Source organism: Sparus aurata, chromosome 10, assembly GCF_900880675.1.
Source record: "Sparus aurata chromosome 10, fSpaAur1.1, whole genome shotgun sequence".
Classification (NCBI taxonomy): Eukaryota; Metazoa; Chordata; class Actinopteri; order Spariformes; family Sparidae; genus Sparus; species Sparus aurata.
The window spans coordinates 22,930,974-22,951,362 of NC_044196.1; the positions used below are offsets into that span (position 1 = coordinate 22,930,974).

The 20,389-nt window shown below is 39.3% G+C and overlaps 1 protein-coding gene across 1 annotated transcript; it reads left to right on the forward strand.

The window, feature by feature from the left end:
• Positions 1 to 1,722: 1,722 nt before the first annotated feature.
• Positions 1,723 to 18,613, forward strand: slc1a1 (solute carrier family 1 member 1). Its single transcript, XM_030431113.1, has 12 exons — positions 1,723 to 2,031; positions 5,798 to 5,938; positions 9,036 to 9,128; positions 9,334 to 9,448; positions 11,313 to 11,355; positions 11,495 to 11,590; positions 12,000 to 12,184; positions 14,425 to 14,532; positions 15,146 to 15,268; positions 15,420 to 15,614; positions 16,731 to 16,865; positions 16,977 to 18,613. Exons 1-12 carry the CDS (start codon positions 1,932 to 1,934, stop codon positions 17,215 to 17,217), a joined length of 1,575 nt encoding a protein of 524 aa, XP_030286973.1. The 5' UTR covers positions 1,723 to 1,931; the 3' UTR covers positions 17,218 to 18,613.
• Positions 18,614 to 20,389: the final 1,776 nt, after the last annotated feature.

Consider the following 20,389-nt stretch of genomic DNA (forward strand, 5'->3'; position numbering starts at 1 on the left):
GAGGGTTGCGCTGTATATTTAGATGATGTGGTGATAAACAGTAATACCGGGGAGGATCATCTAAGTCGCATTCATGCTTTGTTTGAACGATTAGCAGATCGAAATTTGACTGTAAACTTGGCAAAGTGTGAGTTTGCAAAAGCCACTGTAACATATCTTAGAAATGTTTTGGGCCAGGGTCATGTGTGTCATATTTATGCCAAAGTTTTAGCTATTGAGGAGTTTCCTGTCCCAACCACTAAAAAGGACCTGGGGTTTTTGGGTTTGGTTGGTTATTACAGCTGTTTTTGCTGTAATTTCCTGACTGTGGTGGCTTCTCTGATTGGCTTGTTGAAGGCTAAATCAAAATTCAATTGCTCAAAAGTCAGCTAGCTTTGCTTTACCGTTAAAGCTTTGTTGTGTTGGGCTCCAGTTTTGGTAGATCCCCAACTGGATCAGCCTTTCAAGCTACAAGTGGGTGCAAGCCATGTTGGAGCAGATGCTGTACTCCTTCATACTGATAAACAAGGCATTGAACATCCAGTTTGCTTCTATTCAACCCCTATCAACTGAATTACACAGTGAAAGAAAAAGAAGCGCTGGCATTAATCTTGGCTTTGCAGCACTTTTATGTGTACCTTGACCCTGGAATACCAATCGTAGTATAATCTGACCAAAACCTACTCACTTTTTTTTTTTAACTCTCTGCAGAATCCAAATCATAATAATAATAGATTTCTTCTAGGTGCCAAGGTTGCTGAGGTTGGAAATGCAGAGTCAAAGTTGCCCAGTATAATGTAAATATGTTACTATATCATGTTTAAGATTCAGGGTAGGAACCTTGTTTTTATGGAGGGGTGAGGGGGGGTGATGGCCTCAGGGTTGGTCCTGCTCTGTCCTGTGTTTGGCCTCTGGCTGTTGCTGTGTCTCAATTCAGGGTCTGCATCCTTTGAGGGATCCGGCCTTTGCAGTCTTTGAAGTCAACCGTTGTTAAATGGGACGGTCTAGCCTATGGAGCATTTCCTGGTTCCTGGTTGCGTACCAGATGTTTTACCCTTACATCACGACTTCTGCCGCACAGGCCCGTGAAAGTGATGATCTACGCCACGCGATGTCACCATTTTCTCTCGTTCTTTCTTCTTTTTCGGGCACGCAAAGAATCTTGGGATATGTGAGGCCACGAAGGATAGTAGCGGTGCATCCTCCAAAAAGAGGGAAAATAAAGCTGCTTTGTGGGCTGCATTTGGAGGAGCCTTCAGATTGGGCAGCCTTTGCGCGGCGTTGTGGCGTATTTTGCCTTCAAATGCAGCCTCAAATGGATGGACACCCTGAATTGAGACACAGCATGTGTGTTTCCTTTGTTTCAGGAAGTTGATGGGTGGAGCTGGGTCCTCATCAGTGATGCAACACACCTGGGCAGGCGGGGGTCAGGTGGCTATAAATCAGACCTGCAGGATCCTCTCTCTCTCTATTACCAACCGACTGACATTATTTGTTTCAATATTGTGTTCCACATACGCAGACATTAAATACATACTGACTACTGATAGACATAATTATATTATTTCATTTGGGTAATCAAGACCTTTTGCATTATTTACAGACTATGTGTGGTCTCCCTCTTTTGTCACATGCTGTTGAGCCAGGTTGTGACACTGGTGTCACTCATAAAGGAGAAAATGTCAGAGACACCTTGTGTGGGGGAAGGGTGACTCCTTATCTCCCTCCCTCCCTGCCAACTCTCTCTCCCCAGTACACACACACACACACGCACTCCCTCCCTCACACCGTCTCTAGCCATCAGCAGCGTCTGTCGGCTGCATCCTCTGCTGTAGCAGCGGCCCCTCATTCCTCCTCTGCGTCGTCTGCATCTGACATCCCGACCGCAGGAGTCTTTTGTGTCTCCACGGGAGCCATTGTTGTTCCTCCCTGTCTGGATAAAAAGCAACACCATGGACATGATGGGGAACAGAGAGCGACGAGGCGTGAATTTCAAAGGCTTGCTGAGGAGGAACTGGCTTCTGATTGCCACGGTTATATCAGTGCTGCTCGGTATGTGGAAGCCTCCTTCATGTCCCTTCATGTACGCTGAGAGAATGAGATGCTTTCTTCATTGATGCCATTTTTATCCATCTCTCTTTATTGCTATGCGTATGTCCATCCCTCCCTCTGTGTTTTACCATTAACTCTGCTGTCACAGTGGAGATAAATCAGCCTCTTTAACACCAGCAGCTCACTGCCTAAGTAGAGAGCAGCAGTGGAGGCTAAGATGTGTGTTGAGGAGCAGCACACATGCTTTGGATTCCATCATTATATTTCAATGAAAGGATGGAGGATGTGTTACTGAGTGTGGTGTTATAGGAGGCAGAGCCTCTGTCCTCTCCCTGTGTCTGGATGTGTCTCATTCAAACGTGACCAGACTGAGGGGACAGCTGATGTGAGGAGTCCCAGCACTGAGGCAGCAGCTTCACACACTATCAGCAGGTGCTTCACACAAATGGGCTAGAAAGGGTTCAAGGTTTTGACTATGCTGCAATTATAACATGTTGTTTCTCTTCATATTACTGACCGGTGGAACTTCATGTCCCCTGTTACATTAAACCAGACAGTTTGTACTATCTGGTTGCATTTCTAAAAAAATGTTAGTTTAATGTATATGAAAAAGGAAGAGTTAAACAACATTGGAAATAAATTGCTTTCTTTCTGTGAGTGAGCTGGGAGGACCAATAACAATCTTATGCACTTGCTGGGGGGCAATTAGCCTAACTTAGCATAAAGACTGGAAGCAGGGGGAAACAGCTAGCCTGGCTACAAAACATAAAAGGACTCCCTACAGTTTGTCGGTATAATCCAAGTCTCCATAAGCCCAACCATCCCAACCTGATTTTATAAGGTGTTATATACACCCTTTCATAAGATGAAACTTTCACTGTTGCTTGCTGAGCGTTGGCTTGATCCTCAGTTAACTTTCAGAAAGAGAGCAAATAAAATGTTGTTATGTTCACTTTACTGCTATACCCTGCCCTTAAGTAGTTATAGAAATTGCACAGGCAAGGAGGATTTCATTCAGTAATTTCATTTAATTTGTTTTTTGTCTCTGGAGTTTCTGGGTTTTTAATCTTTTAATCTTAGATGTATGTCAAAGTACAACTTGCCTTGGGTGAGATACTGAAACTCAACTTGCTTCTGCCAGCTGTTCCACAGGTGTGTAAGTGGATGTGTGAATGGATGTGTGAGTGTCATATGGTGCTTTGGAAGAAAATGGTGTAATGCTCTTGATGAGCGGGTCGGCAACTATAACCACTGAATGATTTCGTTCACAAACTGTATTTGCATAAACCGCACCATCAGTGTTTTTTCGTTGGCTGATGGTCATCTGATGTGATGTTGATGTCATTGCTGGAAAATCAGAATTAATAATAATAAACTTAATTTTTAAAATACATTTGAGGACTAGAGTTATAGGGTGCTTGACAAAATACAACACCATTCATTATAGGTGCAAAGCTAGCTAGTCACAGAGCCTTAAAACCCGAGTAGATATTTCCCAAATGCGTGTCTGTACAGGTGTGTGTCTTCAAGAACTTACTGAATTGACTCACTGACTCAGTTGGTCGGGTATTTAGGGGAAGTTTGTATTGTAGGCAGCAATGCAAAGAATCCAATTACAATTTTCAGGGCTAAACGTAACCTAACTGGGAGTCATCAGCATAGCAATCATAGGAGACAGTAGAAATTGTGAAAACATGGCCAAGACCAACAGACACAAAGTAAACAAAATAGGACCATGGACTGAGCCTTGTGGGACTCCACGTGTTGCCAAAGGACCATCATTGAAACTGACCAGTAATGTTTTTGTTATGTCACACATTTGTGAAAAAAATGCACATGGAAAAAGTTATCCTTTCAAACAAATAGTAACATGGAACGTAAAAATGACAAAAAACTGAAAAGAATTGGAAAATGATAGTGAACTTTGTGTAAAAATAATAAGTGAACAGTATTATAATATTCTTCAAACACAACAAAAGCCTCTCAATTTTGTTACTTTAAAAGGAGTTTTTGCTGCTTTTTTGGTAATTAATAGCATTGACAGAAAGTCAGTGTTTTGATTTTAACATAGGACTTAATAGTTCCCTATGTGTGCCCTCTTTCATTGCTTTGAACTGATTTTACTTCAAGATTGATTCTTAAAATATCATCAGAGGGCTGAGAGGAAGTTATTATAAAATAATGGAGTCTGACTTCCGAGCTTCACAATTTCAAGGCAGCATCTATAATCTGACCCAGCAGGCTGCAGACCTCCTGCTGGTGATATGCTGATGTTTCTATATGATGCTGATGTTTTACAAATGTAATGGCGTTTTGTGTTGTGTTGTGTTATGTTGTGTTGTGTTGTGTTGTGTTGTGTAAGATGTCTTCTGATGAAAGCAAGACTTTGTGAGCACAGAAGTGCACCGGAGGAAAGGCAGAGAAGTGGCTCATCACCGTAATGCAAATATTCACTAACAGAAGTGTAATTATTCATAAACTTCATAAACTTGTGTAATAAATGTTTGGACAAATGAAAAGTGTGACCTGAATGTAAACACATGAAGGTAACCTATTCTAAGTTTTCATTTGTGTAGAATCACCTGAAACTAAGAATAGTTGTGTTTTTGTTACCTTAGACTGCATTTGCATCTACAGAGGGAGCAGATCCTTATCAGTAGAGTCTGCCACCTTGTTTCTACACTGGGCTTAGAGCAGGGGTGGAAGTAACAAACTAAATCTACTCAAATATCTGCTATTAAGACATGTTTTTTGGTGGTACTGTTTCAAGTCTGTAATTTAACTTGAATGACACCGTGTAATCTACTTTGTTACTTTTTAAAATCATAATAGAGTACTGAGTACAATTGGAATTCATATCTAAACCTTTCACCTAATATCATCCATCATTGCAGCCAACATGGCTCTTTGATCACAGGTTGCAGGTTGCAGGTTAATTTAGACTGAAGATTTGGGAAACAGAACCCCCTTTAAATAGATGTCTGCCTTTCTATTACACATCAATTGATGAAAAAAATAACTAGTTCTCTGAGTAGTGTTTGAAAAGAATACTTTGTGTTTTTACTTCAGTATTTTTATCAGTAGATTTACATGTAATTGAGGAATATTTCAGAAATGTAACTATACTCGTGGTTAAGTACAGATTTTCAGTACTCTTTCTACCACTGCTCCAGAGAGGACCTTTCACATTTTTCGCTGTAGCAGGGTGCACAATCTGGGCCCAAAGAAAGGCACAAAGGGACTCTCTTTAAACAATAATTAGTCAGCGGTGTGTTTCGGGCATGACATAACTTAAACCATTTAGAGTGTCATTTCCTATCCCCTGCACCTGGCACATAATCAGCAGCATTCGACTTCACTGAGGGACAAGTATTTGGTGGACTCGCCTCCTCCACTGTCTCCCAATCTTCTGTCCCATGAAGAGCTTACTCGTCCCATCTGCTATTAATCAGAGTTTGATTTTTTATGACATAAATTACGTTACCTACAGCGGTCCCCCATCAGCAGAAACAAGAAGTGCATCTCCAGCACCCATTTACACAAGAGACACAAGATTGGGACTGGATTGCATCACATCCACACAGGCCGGTGGAGGTCACACTTTGATAGATCAGTGTGGATGGTTTGTTGTGTCATCTCAGTGTAGCTTATATCTACAGCCATGACTGTTGTCTATTTTGCGATCCAAGGACTTAATGTTATACATTTCTTCAGCTGAAGTGAAGATTTTCTTTTATGATTTGACTTCTTTCTCCTGGTCTTTCAGGGATCAGTTTGGGCGTCGTGGTCAGAGAGTATGCGTCCCTGTCTCAACTCCACAAGCAGTATTTTGGCTTCCCAGGAGAGATCCTCATGCGGATGCTGAAGCTTGTCATCCTCCCGCTCATCATTTCAAGCATGATAACAGGTAACTTTAATATGAATCCTGGTTGTATGTCTTATTATGTGCTACAATGACAAGTACAGAAGTGCATTAAAAGGAATTTGGATTTAGAAAAAAAAAAAGCCATTACTTTGACCCAAATCAAGACAATCAGCTGTCTGGAGAAGTTTGTTCATTTCCTGTTGAGGTAAGCAGCGATTCAGCATCCTGATGAATTACATTCTTACCGAACCATTCTGACACACACACCTTTCATGTACTCAAGTACTGTGCTTCAGTCAAATTTGAAGTTCGTGTACCAAACATGAGTTTCCATTCTACTTCACTACATCTCAGAGGGAACCTTTAGTCACTACTGGTTTACTTTTCAGATTACAATTTTCCATATCCTAGTTCATGTCCAATTAAAACCATGTATTTTTGAAGAGATTCTGAACTTCTCTGATTCCAATTCTTGTTGGCTAAATTAAATTGCCATACAATATACATATGTATGTTAAAAAGATAAAAGTTTAATTTAGTTTAATTCATTAAATGGCCATTTTACAACACGAGGGTTCGAGATTCAAGATTTAATTTTATTGTAATTTCTCTCTCTCTCTCTCTTTCTTGTGTGTGTGTGGTAGTCAGAATAAGCACAACCTTTAATAAGCAGCAGTAATAGTACACCACTAAAATGCAACATACACATTATTCATAACAGATGAAAATATTCAGTTTAACAGTTTGAGTGAAAAGCTGACTATTGTCAGAATACCTCAGTATTTGGTTTGTCCCCCATTTTCCTTTAATGACAGTATGCACTCGAGCTGGCATGGACTCCACAAGTTTGTGTAAAACCTGCTGACTCATGTTGTCCCAGCAGGATGTGACAGTGTTCTACAAAGCTTCTCGTGATGTCAAAGACTGCTTGGCTTTCTTAGTCTTCGAGTGCCCCCATCAATATTCTTTGTCAGATGTTTTGTGCTGTATAAAAGTGAAACACATTTTTTCTGCACAATGCGCACTATTATGTTTAATAGTAAATTTTGCTGATATAACTTACAGACTAGGAGGCTAAACTTGTATTAGATCCTTGACTTTAAGGTCACATTGATTACATTTTATATTCAAAATAACTCTTCTACAGAGCTTGTAGAAAGGTGCCGAATAAAAGTCTCTTTTATTATTATTAAACATTATTACTGTGAAATAATAATTTTTAATTGTTTGTCAGATCTAAAATGATTGATTGTTTTGCCTGCCTCGGTGTAAGAATTCTGAAGACAAAGTTTGTCAGCCAATAGTATAACACGGTTGGTATCACATGGTATCGTCAGTCTCAACAGTCTTGATAGTTGCCAGTTTGTGGGACAAAAATGTTCTACAGGATGCACTCAGCTTACTATACTGCCTTAATGTTAGCTTGCTAGCTTTAGCAACATCAATGTTAGCTAGTGATAGCAATGTTAACATTAGCTAGTTTCAGCAACATTATATAACAGTTTTGCTAGTTGATGGATAGTGTAATTAGCGTTTCCTCTTTTCCTTGTCTTACATGATATCAATGAATATATTTGGTTTGTTTGGACAAAACACAACTTGGAGGTGTCATCTTGTGCCCTGCAGATTTGCAATTAACTTTTCCCCTATTTTCTGACAGTGACCAAACAACTCATCATTTAATTGTCAAAGAGATTAAAGATGAACATACTAAGTGATTACTTTCAGCACAAATTTGCAAGAGGAGTTATTTATGGCGGAACTTTCTAAGAGCTCACTAGCTACTAATATTAAAATAAAAAGATACTGAAAGACAAAGCATGACAGAGTGTATTGTATGTGTAGCTGATAGCAATGGCTGATAATAATTTTATTTTAATAAGATCAAAAAGAGGGCAATAGGCTCTTCATAGTTAAGTAGCTTACAGTCTGCATGTGAAGGTGAGATAACCATCTATCTGGTTATGTGTAAGCACTGTAGTCTAGAGAGTACACACTGAGGAATACTACCACTGATGGCACAAGAAGACAGTAAGATATTTGTCACTCAGGAGCTGCATTACATCTTCTCTGACTAATCCCTTCACCTCATCCACAGCAGTGTATGAAGGCTCCCTGCTGAAATGGAATTAGGCCTACAGCATAAGCTGTTTATTCTGATAGCTGCAGACATGAAGCAATTACATTGAATATTTCACAGGAACTTTAGTGTATGATTTGCTTGTGATGAGCATTTTGTTCCATTGTTTGTCTCTCTTGGTTGTTCAGGATTTGTTTTTTCCACCTGCGTTTCCCCGGAGTGTTCCCCAGCTGTGTACCATCATTGCTCACTGTATGCAACAACTGGGGTTGTTTAACTTGGAAATAGTACTAGCAAGCCTGTAAAGGTTTAATGAAGTACATTCTGCAGGGGGAACAGTAGTTGAAATGCCATTAATAACCAAATGATTTTTGTCAAATATTCCAGTTAAAACATTGCATGATGACTGAATATTTAGAGTGCTGTAGTTCTTAAAATCGAGGGGTCATCCAGTTGATCAACATGATTAGTGATTTGTCATTAGTCAGGCCTAGTCAAGGGTCAAGATCAGTGAATTTTGCATTGTTTAAAGTTAGTATTTCAATAGGAATTGCATATATTATGTCATTGTCATTATCAAAAATTGTCATCACTTATTTCATGAAAATCTGTGTTTATTTCTTACCAGTTACTTAATTGAATATCACTACCTATGAAACACAACACTTACTTTCCCAAGCCATGAAGGACCAGACACTTCTGCAGAGACAGTAGAACCAGCGAGTTGTATTTGTAAAATCCATCTACATTTCAACAATCTACAAATTAAAGATGACAGGCTGAATGAAATTGTTAAGCACTACTTTCATTTATCCACTTTTATGCCCACTGACCTAATATCTCAAATGTAGTCTCTAAGCTTAGATGTCATGTTGACTTTCTCTTCACCTGCACTGTGCCATGAACGCTGGCTGACGTGTTAAAGGCCCCTGTACATTTATTTCTACCAGATGAATTATTCATATTCACGTACAAATGTAAACAGACTCCAGAATCTACAGTCTTGTCTTCTGATGCCTCATTTGGATTACAATTAAACACTGTGCTTGTTGTCCACAGGTGTTGCAGCCCTGGACTCTGAGGTATCAGGAAAAATCGGTCTGCGAGCTGTTATATATTACTTCTCAACAACCATCATTGCAGTTATTCTTGGTGAGTGATATTTTCCCTCACACAAGCCTCTTTTTAATTATATAGGTCACAGTAACACTGTATTTAAACTATGTTTAATTCAGTTGCTCTACAGTTAAAACACTCCCACGGCGTTCTGTTACAGTGGTGGTTGTGATTTGAAAAAAAAAAAAAAAAGAAAGTTATTTTGTCATCACAGCCTTCTAAACAGTCTCATCCATTGTAGGCATTATCTTGGTGATGACCATCAAGCCGGGAGTCTCTCAGACAGCTGATCACATTGACAGAACCGGAACCACACCCAACGTCACAACTGTTGACACCCTCTTGGACCTCCTCAGGTGACCTCTCGGCAGCCACATACCAACTACAAACTTCCTCATGACCACCAAGTCTCAGCTTGTTTAGATGTTTAAATGAAAGAGACTTTCCCTTATAGTCTAACAGTGGAATATGTGACTGGTGGTTGAATCTCCTTTCTTAAAAGTCATTTAGAATCACTTTCAGCGCCTTCAGACCAGCTCCAGCTCCAACAGCTAGTAAATAATAAACCTAATAATAATAATAATAATAATAATAATAATAATAATGATAATAGATAATAATAAATTATATAGCACCTCTAAAAACCAAAGTTACAAGGTGCTTCACAGAATATAGCATCATGCAGTTCAAGAAAAACAAATGAAGCAAATAAAAATGCAATAAAATGAGATGCTTCACAAAACACAATCCTGATGCAAAGAGCAGTAAACAAGAAATATAAAACACAGAGATAAGACAAAATACAAAAGTAAAAGCAAGACTTTGAAAATGCATTATGCAAATGCTTGTCTGTGCAGGGGTGTTTTTAAAAGCTTTTTAAATTGTGGCTACTGACTCAGCTGCTCTGATATTTTAGTGGGAGTTTTTGCTCCACAGTGTCGAGGAGGGAACCATAAAAGCACAATCCCCCCTTTGTTTTCAGTCCGGACTGTGCTACTGATAGCAGGATTTGGTTCTCTGATCGGAGGAGTCTTGGAGCAGAATAAGGGATGAGTAGTTCTGAAAAAGTTTGAATTGAATTGAATTCTCTAATGGATTGGTAACCAGTGTAGATCAGCCAGGACTGGGGGGGGGGTTGTGTTCTCTGCGTCAAGTGTTAGTGAGTAGTCTTGCTGCTGTATTTTGTGCTAACTGTAGGTGGGCAGCTGCTGTGTTGTTCAGACAGGTGAACAATGAGTTGCAGTAATCTAGACGGGAGAAAATGAGGGTGTGGATGATTTATTCAGCTATGTTTCTGGGTAGCAGTATATTTCTTATTTGCAAATAACAATTTCCAACTAGACGGTTAATGTGTTGAAATAAGTTCTGGGGCAAAGGTCCAGTTCTTTTTATCATAGCTGTGTCCCAGTGTACAAATGGTAAAATAAAATAATGGCCCACGCTTTCGGACAGTCTACCCTCAAATGCATTCCAGATGTTAGATTAAGTTGCAAACATGCAAAGTGATAGAATTGGGTGTGAAAAGAATGAAAAAGAATGTACCTTTCCCTGCTTTTACAGCATCACTCTCCTGGCTAATCACTATATAAAAGTGTAGGGATTATGGGGTTAGCTGTTTCAGATCAAATTGAAATGTGATGTCATGTCAGAAATTTAAGACATATTGAAAGGTTGCATCAACTCAAAACGTTCCATCTACTTAAAGAGATACATTAAGTCGAAAATTTACATCAGCTTGTACGTTACATTCATTATGAAAGCGACATCTACTTAAAGAGATACATTAAGTCTGACATTGATGTCATCTTGAAAGATCGTCCATTCTGAAACAGCCCAAAAAATATAGTTGAATGTCACCTAAACTTGAAATGCTACAAAAACTTACATACGTTTATTTCACCTTGAAATCTTACAACAACTCAGAAATTGAACTTTGACATTGATTCTGAAAGTTGGAACAACTTGATATGTTTCATTGACTCAAAACTTTACCTCAATGCTGACATTCAGCTGATGGGATCGGATTTTTTAAGGCCTGTAAGATGATCTGATTTGTTTGTAGCATACTGTGAGGTTCATAGGTCCAACCCTAACTTTTTTTTATTTTTCATAAAGGCAATCGCTTGTGTTCAACAGTCATTGCTATGACCTATCTGTTAAGGGCTGACTGTAGTGCACATAATTGTCTTTAACCTGAATTTTGTCTTTTCTGATCAACAGAAACATGTTTCCAGAAAATCTGGTGCAGGCTTGTTTTCAGCAGGTAAGAGACATCCCTAATTCGTCCATGTTCCACCCTCTACCCATGTTACCCGAACCCACATCAGTGGCTGGTGGGTAAACATGATTTAGTCATGTGACTATAACTCTAATCTTGTGAAATGTGACCAATTGCACTGTAGTACAAGACCAAGCGCAAAGAACTGGAGCCTCCAAGCGCTCCAGCAGACACCACTACAATCCCGCCTCTCACAACGACTATCATGGCGGTGGTTGAGGTAGGTGTCTACATTACTCTGTTCTTTTCATCTCCAGTGATAAATAACTCATCGCTTGCGATACATTATCTTGTTTATGAAACAAGCGGAGCTTTATTCGCACCTGTGTCTCCTGTCGTTAACATCCATTAACATGAAGACTTTCATCTTTACAGTGTGTCCTTGTTGATCCGTCTGTCGCACTTTAAGTTTCATGTTTCTGCACCTGGCAACTGATGTCTGATCTAAATGCATCGGAGTGCATCATGAGTCATAGGTAGCCATGGGTCATCAGGCCGTAATCCTGTTGAAAACAGTTGCAGAGCTCATCAATGGGTCTTTAGAGTCAGCTAATGTGGTTGTGAGAGCAGCTTCCTGGCCTGGTCTTGGTGAACTGAATGAATCAGCTCTTTGTCTCCTCTCCTGGCAGAATATAACCAAGGAATATAAAATCATCGGGACATATTCGGATGGAATCAACGTTTTGGGGCTTATCGTGTTCTGCGTTGCCTTTGGCCTTGTCATTGGGAAGATGGGTGAAAAGGGCCGTATCCTCCTGGAATTTTTTGATGCTCTTAATGAGGCCACCATGAAACTGGTCCAGATCATTATGTGGTATGTATAATGTAAAGGTATGGGACATGTTCTATATGGGCCTTGAACTTGTGTACCTGAAGAGAAGTAGTGATCATCTTTGATTTAGACTGACAAAAAAGGCATTAACACACTTTGTTAGAAACAAAATAAAATGGTTTAATAAGAAGCTTTTTCCAAGGTTTTCAATTGCATCTCATGATCTTTATCACCAGACCTAGGTACTAGGTCTGGGCAAATGTTATGTACTGTCCTCAGTTAAACCAGAGTGTTGCATTTATATCTTTGTTGAGTGTATCAGTAATACAACTACATGTTCAATAGTGATGTTCTCTGTAGGACTTTCAGGTTGCCAGTTGAGAAAGTTTAAAGAAAGAATTTAAAGAATGTTTCAACAGCTGGAATAACAATGACAATATTTCCCTCTGTAAATACTGAAATAAAAGAATAAAGTAGCATCAAATGAAAGTAATCAAACAAAGTCGAAGCACCACAAAATTGTATTTATGAAGTGTAAGCAGTTTTCCTTGCCTTTTCCTAATATTATGAAATACTCAGAACAGCTTTTCACATTTACACCGAATAAAAACAGAAAGTCAACACTTGTAAAAGATCCAACATTAATCTGTGAATAAGGGAAATGCTCCTAAAATGTTGAGCACCTGCGTAGGTAGCACTTATTTGCCAGGATAATCAATCCACCTGACCGGTGTGTCATATCAGGATGTTTGTATTAAACAGCATGATTGGTACGAAAGTGAGCTTTGGACTGTTAAAATAAAAGGAAGCTATAAAAGTGCAGTTTTATCACAACACCATAACACAGATGTCACAAGTTTTGAGGGAGTGTGCAACTGGGCTGCTGGCTACAGCAATGCCCACCTGAGCTGTTGTCCCTGAATTGAATGTTGATTCATTACTACAAACTACCTCCAATGTTGTTCCCCTCAGCTAATTTGTGCTCAGTATTTGAGAGAAATCAACCTTTTTTGTGCGCTCAAAAAATAAAAGATCCTACTTCTACGCATAAAAAATGGGAGCAATTGAACTACAGTATAGTTGTGAGGTCACAGAGTTGCCACTTGTCTCTGTACTTTTTTTAGCAGTCCAGTCATCATGATTTTCATCACAAAGAGGCTCTCATAACCATTGGGCATTTTAAGTAGCTCCCCTCTGTCTAAGTTTGTGACACTAGAAGTTTGATTACATTTCCTGTTAGCATGTGGTTAGTAAAGTTATTTTTAAACTCAGGAAGGCTTTGTGTTTTCAGTAACAAGTAACTCTATACACTGAGTTGTCGGGTAGCAGTGGTACTGTCTATAACATTGTGATGTCATTGTAGCTTAACATCTTTCAAATGAAGAGTAGCTTTTAGCTTCACCAGCCGAACAGTTTCCCCAACACAGTCTAATACTGGCCATTAGCTTGCCAGACTAAAAAACTCATTGGCATATTAGCATTGGCACTTTCAATACAACTGTAGTATTGTTGTAGCTTAAATACTTTATTGTAAATAATAGTCATTGTAAAGTAGTTTCCCCAACACTGGCTAATACTGACCATTAGCTTGTTGAGCTAAGAAACATATTGGCTATGTCTCACTTTCTTTCTTGCCAGTGGGGTTTTTGATGACAGTTCGCACATCTGGATTGACATATTCAAAGAGAGATACTTTCCAGTCCAGTTTGTAGGTTGATTATTGAGCCTCAGTCCCAACTCGTCAAATACAGATGAACTGGGAGGGTGTTCGGCATCAGTATTTGATCAGTTGGGAACGAGACTCAATAAGAAACTGTCATACAAAGTGAACCTTTAATTAACATTTGAGAATGCAAAACCTGTCCAAGTTCCAAGCATAACAAAGGAAGCTCAATAAAACAGCTCAAACCTGACTGGAAACCTAGTTGTGGGTTGAGTAGCAGAACTCTTTGAATCTGTGTGTTGAGTTGGATAGACTGCTTTACTTGTTCAACCAACACATTCAAACCCAAAGTTTTTCAATAAATGATAATAGGAGAAGAAGAAAACCAGCCAATAATAACATTTGAGAAGCTAGAACCAGTGAACGTTTTGCTTTTATGCTTTACAAAATGACTTTAATGATTATCGAAATTGGAATTTAGAATTTTAGTATTATAACTTTTATGTTGATTGTCTCATCAATAAATCAACTTATTTCAGCTGCAGTCTAAATGCACTTTATTTGCCATAATCTTAGATTCTATGCCCCAAAGGACTCAAACATTCTGTGTTTTTTCCAGCTACATGCCAGTAGGGATCCTGTTCCTAATTGCTGCTAAGATCATTGAGGTGGAAGACTGGGAGATCTTCAAGAAGATGGGTCTTTATATGGTGACGGTGCTGAGTGGGTAAGCTGTCCCATTACTCTGTATCCGCCTGTTCCAGACTCTGGGATTTATGGTTGACATTTGAGCCAATTCTCCCTCCAGTGATACAGTAAAAAGCTGAGCTCTGTGTAGGCACTGATAAGGGCCAAGGACATTTAAAACTGCTCAACCTGCAGATGCAGTAATGAAAGCTTTGCTCATGCCTCTAAATCTAAGTGACACCATTAAAGACTGTACAGTAAATCCCTTGTGGTTAGGTCACAGGGTTAGTCCAAGACACTGAGTGTTCCTGTGACGGCATGTAATGTTCATGCTTGGTTGTATTGTTCTGAATGCAGAATTCGGTGCATAAGAAGCCTAAATTACAGTGGATGCAATTAAGAGTTTTTGACATGATCATCAGGGAAAGGACACTTTAATGTAAAGTAAAATCTCTATCCACTGCAATTCCTTATGACATTTCTAGATTTCACAGCTCACACCACGGGTTAAATGGTATTTGACACCCACCACATTTTAGACTGAAGAGATATGAAAGTGTATTTGTTTCTCTGAAAGTTTTATATTGTGCTTGTAATACAGTATATCTTAATCCTTTTTACACACATTGTTCTATAACACTTTTGTCCTTCAGTCTAGCTATCCACGCCACCATCTGTCTGCCACTCATCTTCTTTGTCATTGTGAGAAAGAACCCGTATACATTCACACTGGGAATGGCTCAGGCCCTGGTGACAGCACTCATGATCTCCTCCAGGTCAGAATCACACTTAAGCTTTGCATACATTGCCTTAAAATGTATAAACAGTTAAATATTTACTGTCAGGTCCACATTTCATGTCTATAAATCAGAGCGACTGTGTGCCATCCCATAAGGTCAGAGTAATAAAGTCTGGCTTGTCTTGCAGCTCCGCCACCCTGCCCGTCACCTTCCGATGTGCCGAGGAGAACAATCGTATCGACAAGCGGATCACCCGCTTCGTCCTCCCAGTGGGTGCCACTATTAACATGGATGGCACAGCGCTGTATGAGGCGGTGGCTGCCATCTTCATAGCCCAGCTGAATGACTATGCTCTGGATGTTGGCCAGATTGTTACCATCAGGTACATCGCAGTTACTCAGGGGCACTTCTAACCGCAGGTTATGATGGGTTACAAAAAACTTATGATACTATAAAGTTGTACTATTGTACTGTTGACCTAGAATGATTATACGTTGTCCGTAAAAAACATAAAAACATAAAATACAGAAGCCAACGTGTAAAACAACAAACATTATAATATGTATCATATAATAATATAAGTCAAACAAACAACCAGCACAAGAAAAACACATTCAATTCCAGGTTTAAGGTTGAAGAGATTGCTGTGTGAGTCAGTCAGACCTTTGGGCACAGAATCCACTTGATTAAGGTTAGATCACGGATTGACCCTGAATGGGCTTAAAATAACCACTTTGTTAAAGGAGAAGATGAATTTAGGGGCATCATCTAGTCTTACTTACTGGGTGTAGACTTTTGGTATAAAGCATGTCATTGGTCACCTATTCCCCCTTCCTTCTGCTATCTACTGGTAATTTTATCAGATCCCCCATAGCTACATGAAACAACCACAACAACAAGGTAGCAGCTGTTACTTTTTCTTTTTGGGTGATTTAGCAATTGATGCCAGAGTTCACCTCCCCACATGCAAAACAAGTTTCCCCAAACAGTATTTTGCAGGGGCACCTTCGCAGCACTCTGGGTTAAATGCTGCCCAAGATGATTTTGGTTAAAAGACATGCAAAGAAGCCCGAGTGGTTATTTTCCCCTATTATTTCTCCAGTGCCTTGGAGACAGGTCTGGCTATGCGAGACTACCCCTCATCTTACCCTACCCTATGGTGGCCGCTTAAAACATTAAAAATGCTAAAAGCCATTTCTTGTTTGGTTTGTCCCCTCTGGGCTACAGTAGAAACATGGCACACAATATGACAGACTTTGCTGAAGAGGATCCGCCCCCTCTCTTATATAAAGGTTCATTCATTCTAAAGGAATGAAAAGACAAAAATTCTTAGTTTCAGGTGTTTAGACGCTAATAATAATAATTATAAATATTATATTACTGCCAATAGATTCTCCTTAATCCTACACCGGACATTTAGATCTGATGATGTTGATGTAATGATGATGATAATGATATATGAGCCACTGATGGGCCAAACTGTGTCTCTTTTTTTCAGTATAACAGCAACGGTAGCCAGTATTGGAGCAGCAGGAGTCCCTAACGCTGGGCTTGTCACCATGGTAATAGTCCTAACAGCTGTTGGATTACCTGCAAGTGATGTCACATTAATTGTGGCTGTGGATTGGCTGCTGTAAGTTCATCAGCTGACCTTCTATTGGGACTGTTCCCCTGTCTTTCTTACTAAATAAATTCTAATGAATTCTTGCAGTACTGTTGATTGAGTGTGAGTGGTGTGTTTCAGGGACCGGTTCCGTACGATGATCAACGTTCTTGGCGATGCTTACGGAGCTGGAATTGTTCAGAAACTATCCAAGAGGGAACTGGAGAGGATGGATCTGACATCAGATGTGGACGTCGCTAACCCCTTCGCTCTGGAAGCCACTTTGGATGACGATGAGTGCGAGAAGAAATCCTACGTCAACGGAGGCTTCACCGTCGATAAGACAGATGCAATCTCCTTTACTGAAACCTCCCAGTTTTAGACTCTGGCTGGCTCAGAGGAGCAGAGAAAGTGCCATGCTGCTATGGATGTGAAATGGAAAATCCATCATGTATCAGAGCCATGACGAGAGATGAAATCTATCCAACCAGACCCATCCACGCTCAGACATCAGCAATAGCAGCCTCCATTCAGCTTATCCAAGATGATCACCTTCCATGTCGGACATTTACAACCACGACTAGATAAAAAGTGCTTCCTTCTTACGCTCAAATTGTGCCAAGATTAAGAAAAGTCTGTTTTCTTTGAAATAAGAGTGTGTTCTTTCTTGCAAAGATGCATTCAAAACAAGAGCTGTGTGTGTGTGTGTGTGTGTGTGCGTGCACACGTATATAGACCCTTTTTGGATGTGTCCATGGTGTGTATGTATTTTACGAAAAAGAAAATGTCAATTGAACACAAGTAACAACAATATCCTGAATGTGAAACTTTGATCTGACTTAATTTGCTCCTTGATTAGACAATAATTCACTGAAATGTCTGAATGATCTTTTTGGTGTGGCTGTTGTTGAATGTCCATGTCCCATAATGCACTGCTTGTATATCTATCTATATCTGTATATTTAAACTGTGCCAAACATATGAAGAGGTTTTCCACCAAGTTGCATGAAGCAATATGTTAAAGAAATGTTAATCGTTGGCTGCAGACCGATTTTTTTATGGAGACTTCACAGAGACTGGAGATTGTTGACGAAGGCTCATGAAGTCGTTGAACACTGTGAAATTTGAGGACATTTTTTCAGATCCAAATCACTAACTTGCATTGATTCTTTGCAAAGTATAATGATCATAAAAAAATGTCTGGGTTTGAAAAGAAAGAGGGAAATTTGTGAACATTACATAACCCAAAATGTTCCTTATTCGAGACTAATTGAATTGTCACTTAATGGATTTATGTCACTAATCAGAGTGTCTTTTTGCTACTATGTTTTCACTGTGTTGTAGTTTGAAAAATATGTTCAAATGCTCTTAAACCAATGGCTCAGTTGTGTTAGGCTTTCATCCGTAAAACAAAATACTGCAGGTCATGGCTTTTGTTTAAACAAGATGTGAAATCCTTAGGCACATTTTGTAGGAAGATGTAGTATGACATTCTAGACTATACACTTTTATGCTTTTCTTGCAGAGTGAGACAAAAAGATAATATCAGACTAACGGCTGTGTGTTAAGAGGCTTACTCTGAAGTACCACCATTTTTTCCTTGTGGTATTACTGTGCGCGCCACTGTTGTAAAGACAGCATTAGCAATACAGCTACTGCTAGCGGCGTGGCTACTGTCCAAAGCAAAAACAACTGGCTTGGTCCCTGGGACCTTATTTGATAAAATCTTTGTCTGGTAGTGACTGAAGAGAGACATTAAATTATTGATCCTGTTTGAATTGTCTCATGAATCACACATATGTTTTTTTGTTAGTTTAAAAGATAATTCTCCGAGTCAATGAAGTCTCAGTTTTTTTTTATCAAACTAATGAAATCAGACTGTTACAATACTTCATTACAAAGACTGCTTAGTCTTGATAGGTACGTCGTCTCGTTGAACGCTCACCAAAACCTGTAACTTAAACATTGGAGAGCTGCTCCTGTATATTAGCAGCTCACAAACCTGACCAAATCTCCTTTCACGTAAGTGCAGTTGTCAGTGTGAGCAGATGTATTGTGATTTTCATCTTTTTTGGACCCTTTTCTTTGCAGAGATGGGGAGATTGGTGACGTGTGTTGAGTGAGACGATGTAGTTTACGGAGCGCTTTAAAGCAAAACTCTAACCAAAATGCAACCAAGGGTCTTTTTGTAAATGTACCCAAGGCAAACTTTCATTTAAAAGCATAATTACGACGAAAGCGCCTCTTTCTAAGATTTTCGTTTTCGGGTCAAAATCATTTTCAATGGGAGTACTAGGGGCACTACTATGATCATCAAAATTGCTATTTTTAAAACACTAAGAAGGCTCGACACAACATGAAACTTAACTCATATTGACCTTGAAGTTCAAAAAAGGAGCCTCATATAAGAAACAATAGTAAAATCAAACGCCAGAAAAGTCACGTGAGATCTTGCGTGGATAGTTGTTGCCGGAAGACAGTAGGCTATCGGTGACCTGAGTGAAGACACAGCAGAACAGTGAAGAAGACCTAAAGACATGGCTGGGTACGAAGAATTCAATTTCATGGGCAAGGTGTTCGAGTTCAACTAAGATTTAGGAGCTTTCCATCTTTACTCTCCTCCATGTTAGGTTGCATTCAGAGATCGACACTTCTCAACTGGCAAGACGGCGGCAAGTGGCAAAAACAACTGGTAACGTGAGTTGTTCAAAAACTTTCTTTTGTAGTAAACTCTGTGTATACAAACAATGTTCTCAATGCTCGAGTTCATGTGTAGAGACCCTGGTGATACTACAAGCAAAGTTTCATGTTGTGTCGAGCCTTCTTAGTGTTTTAAAAATAGCGATTTTGATGATCATAGTAGTGCCACTAGCACTTCCATTGAAAATGATTTTGACCCGACAACAAAAATGCGGTCAATCTTAAAAGTGGCGCTTTCATCGTAATTATGCTTTTATACAAAAGTTTGACATGGGTACATTCACAAAAAGACCCTAGGTTGCATTTTGGCTAGAGTTTTGCTTTAACACAAAACTACATGAGATTTTACTTTAATTACAACAAACTGAGCTTTAATTGACTTTGAAAATTATCTTTTTTTTCCATTAACATCGTATATGAGCATCAGGCTTCTTGTATTTTACGGTGGAGAGTTTCAGTTATTCCACTTGTTCCTCTGTTATATGGGGACATTAACCGCGGAAAACAATGTTGTACAATGGCAGATGTGCCACCTTTGTGCCAAAATTCATCCTTAATTTTTCAGGTAAAACTCCTGATGGAGAACTGAATAGCATAGTGAAGCAAGGCTTATAGGTAACCATCTGTGATGTCATTCTTCTACAGACATTGCACTGTGACATCAGTTTTTACGTAATAAGTTAAGTTGTTGCAGTATCAGTTTACCATCTCACTCTCAGCGAAGAAAGCAAATAGGTTAAGAGTATTTCCCAAAATACTAAACTCTTCCTATGACACCCACCAGTACAAAAGAAGGATGTCGATGGACAGCAGTGAAGGAATACAGCACCCTAATAGTTAGCTACTTAGCTTCT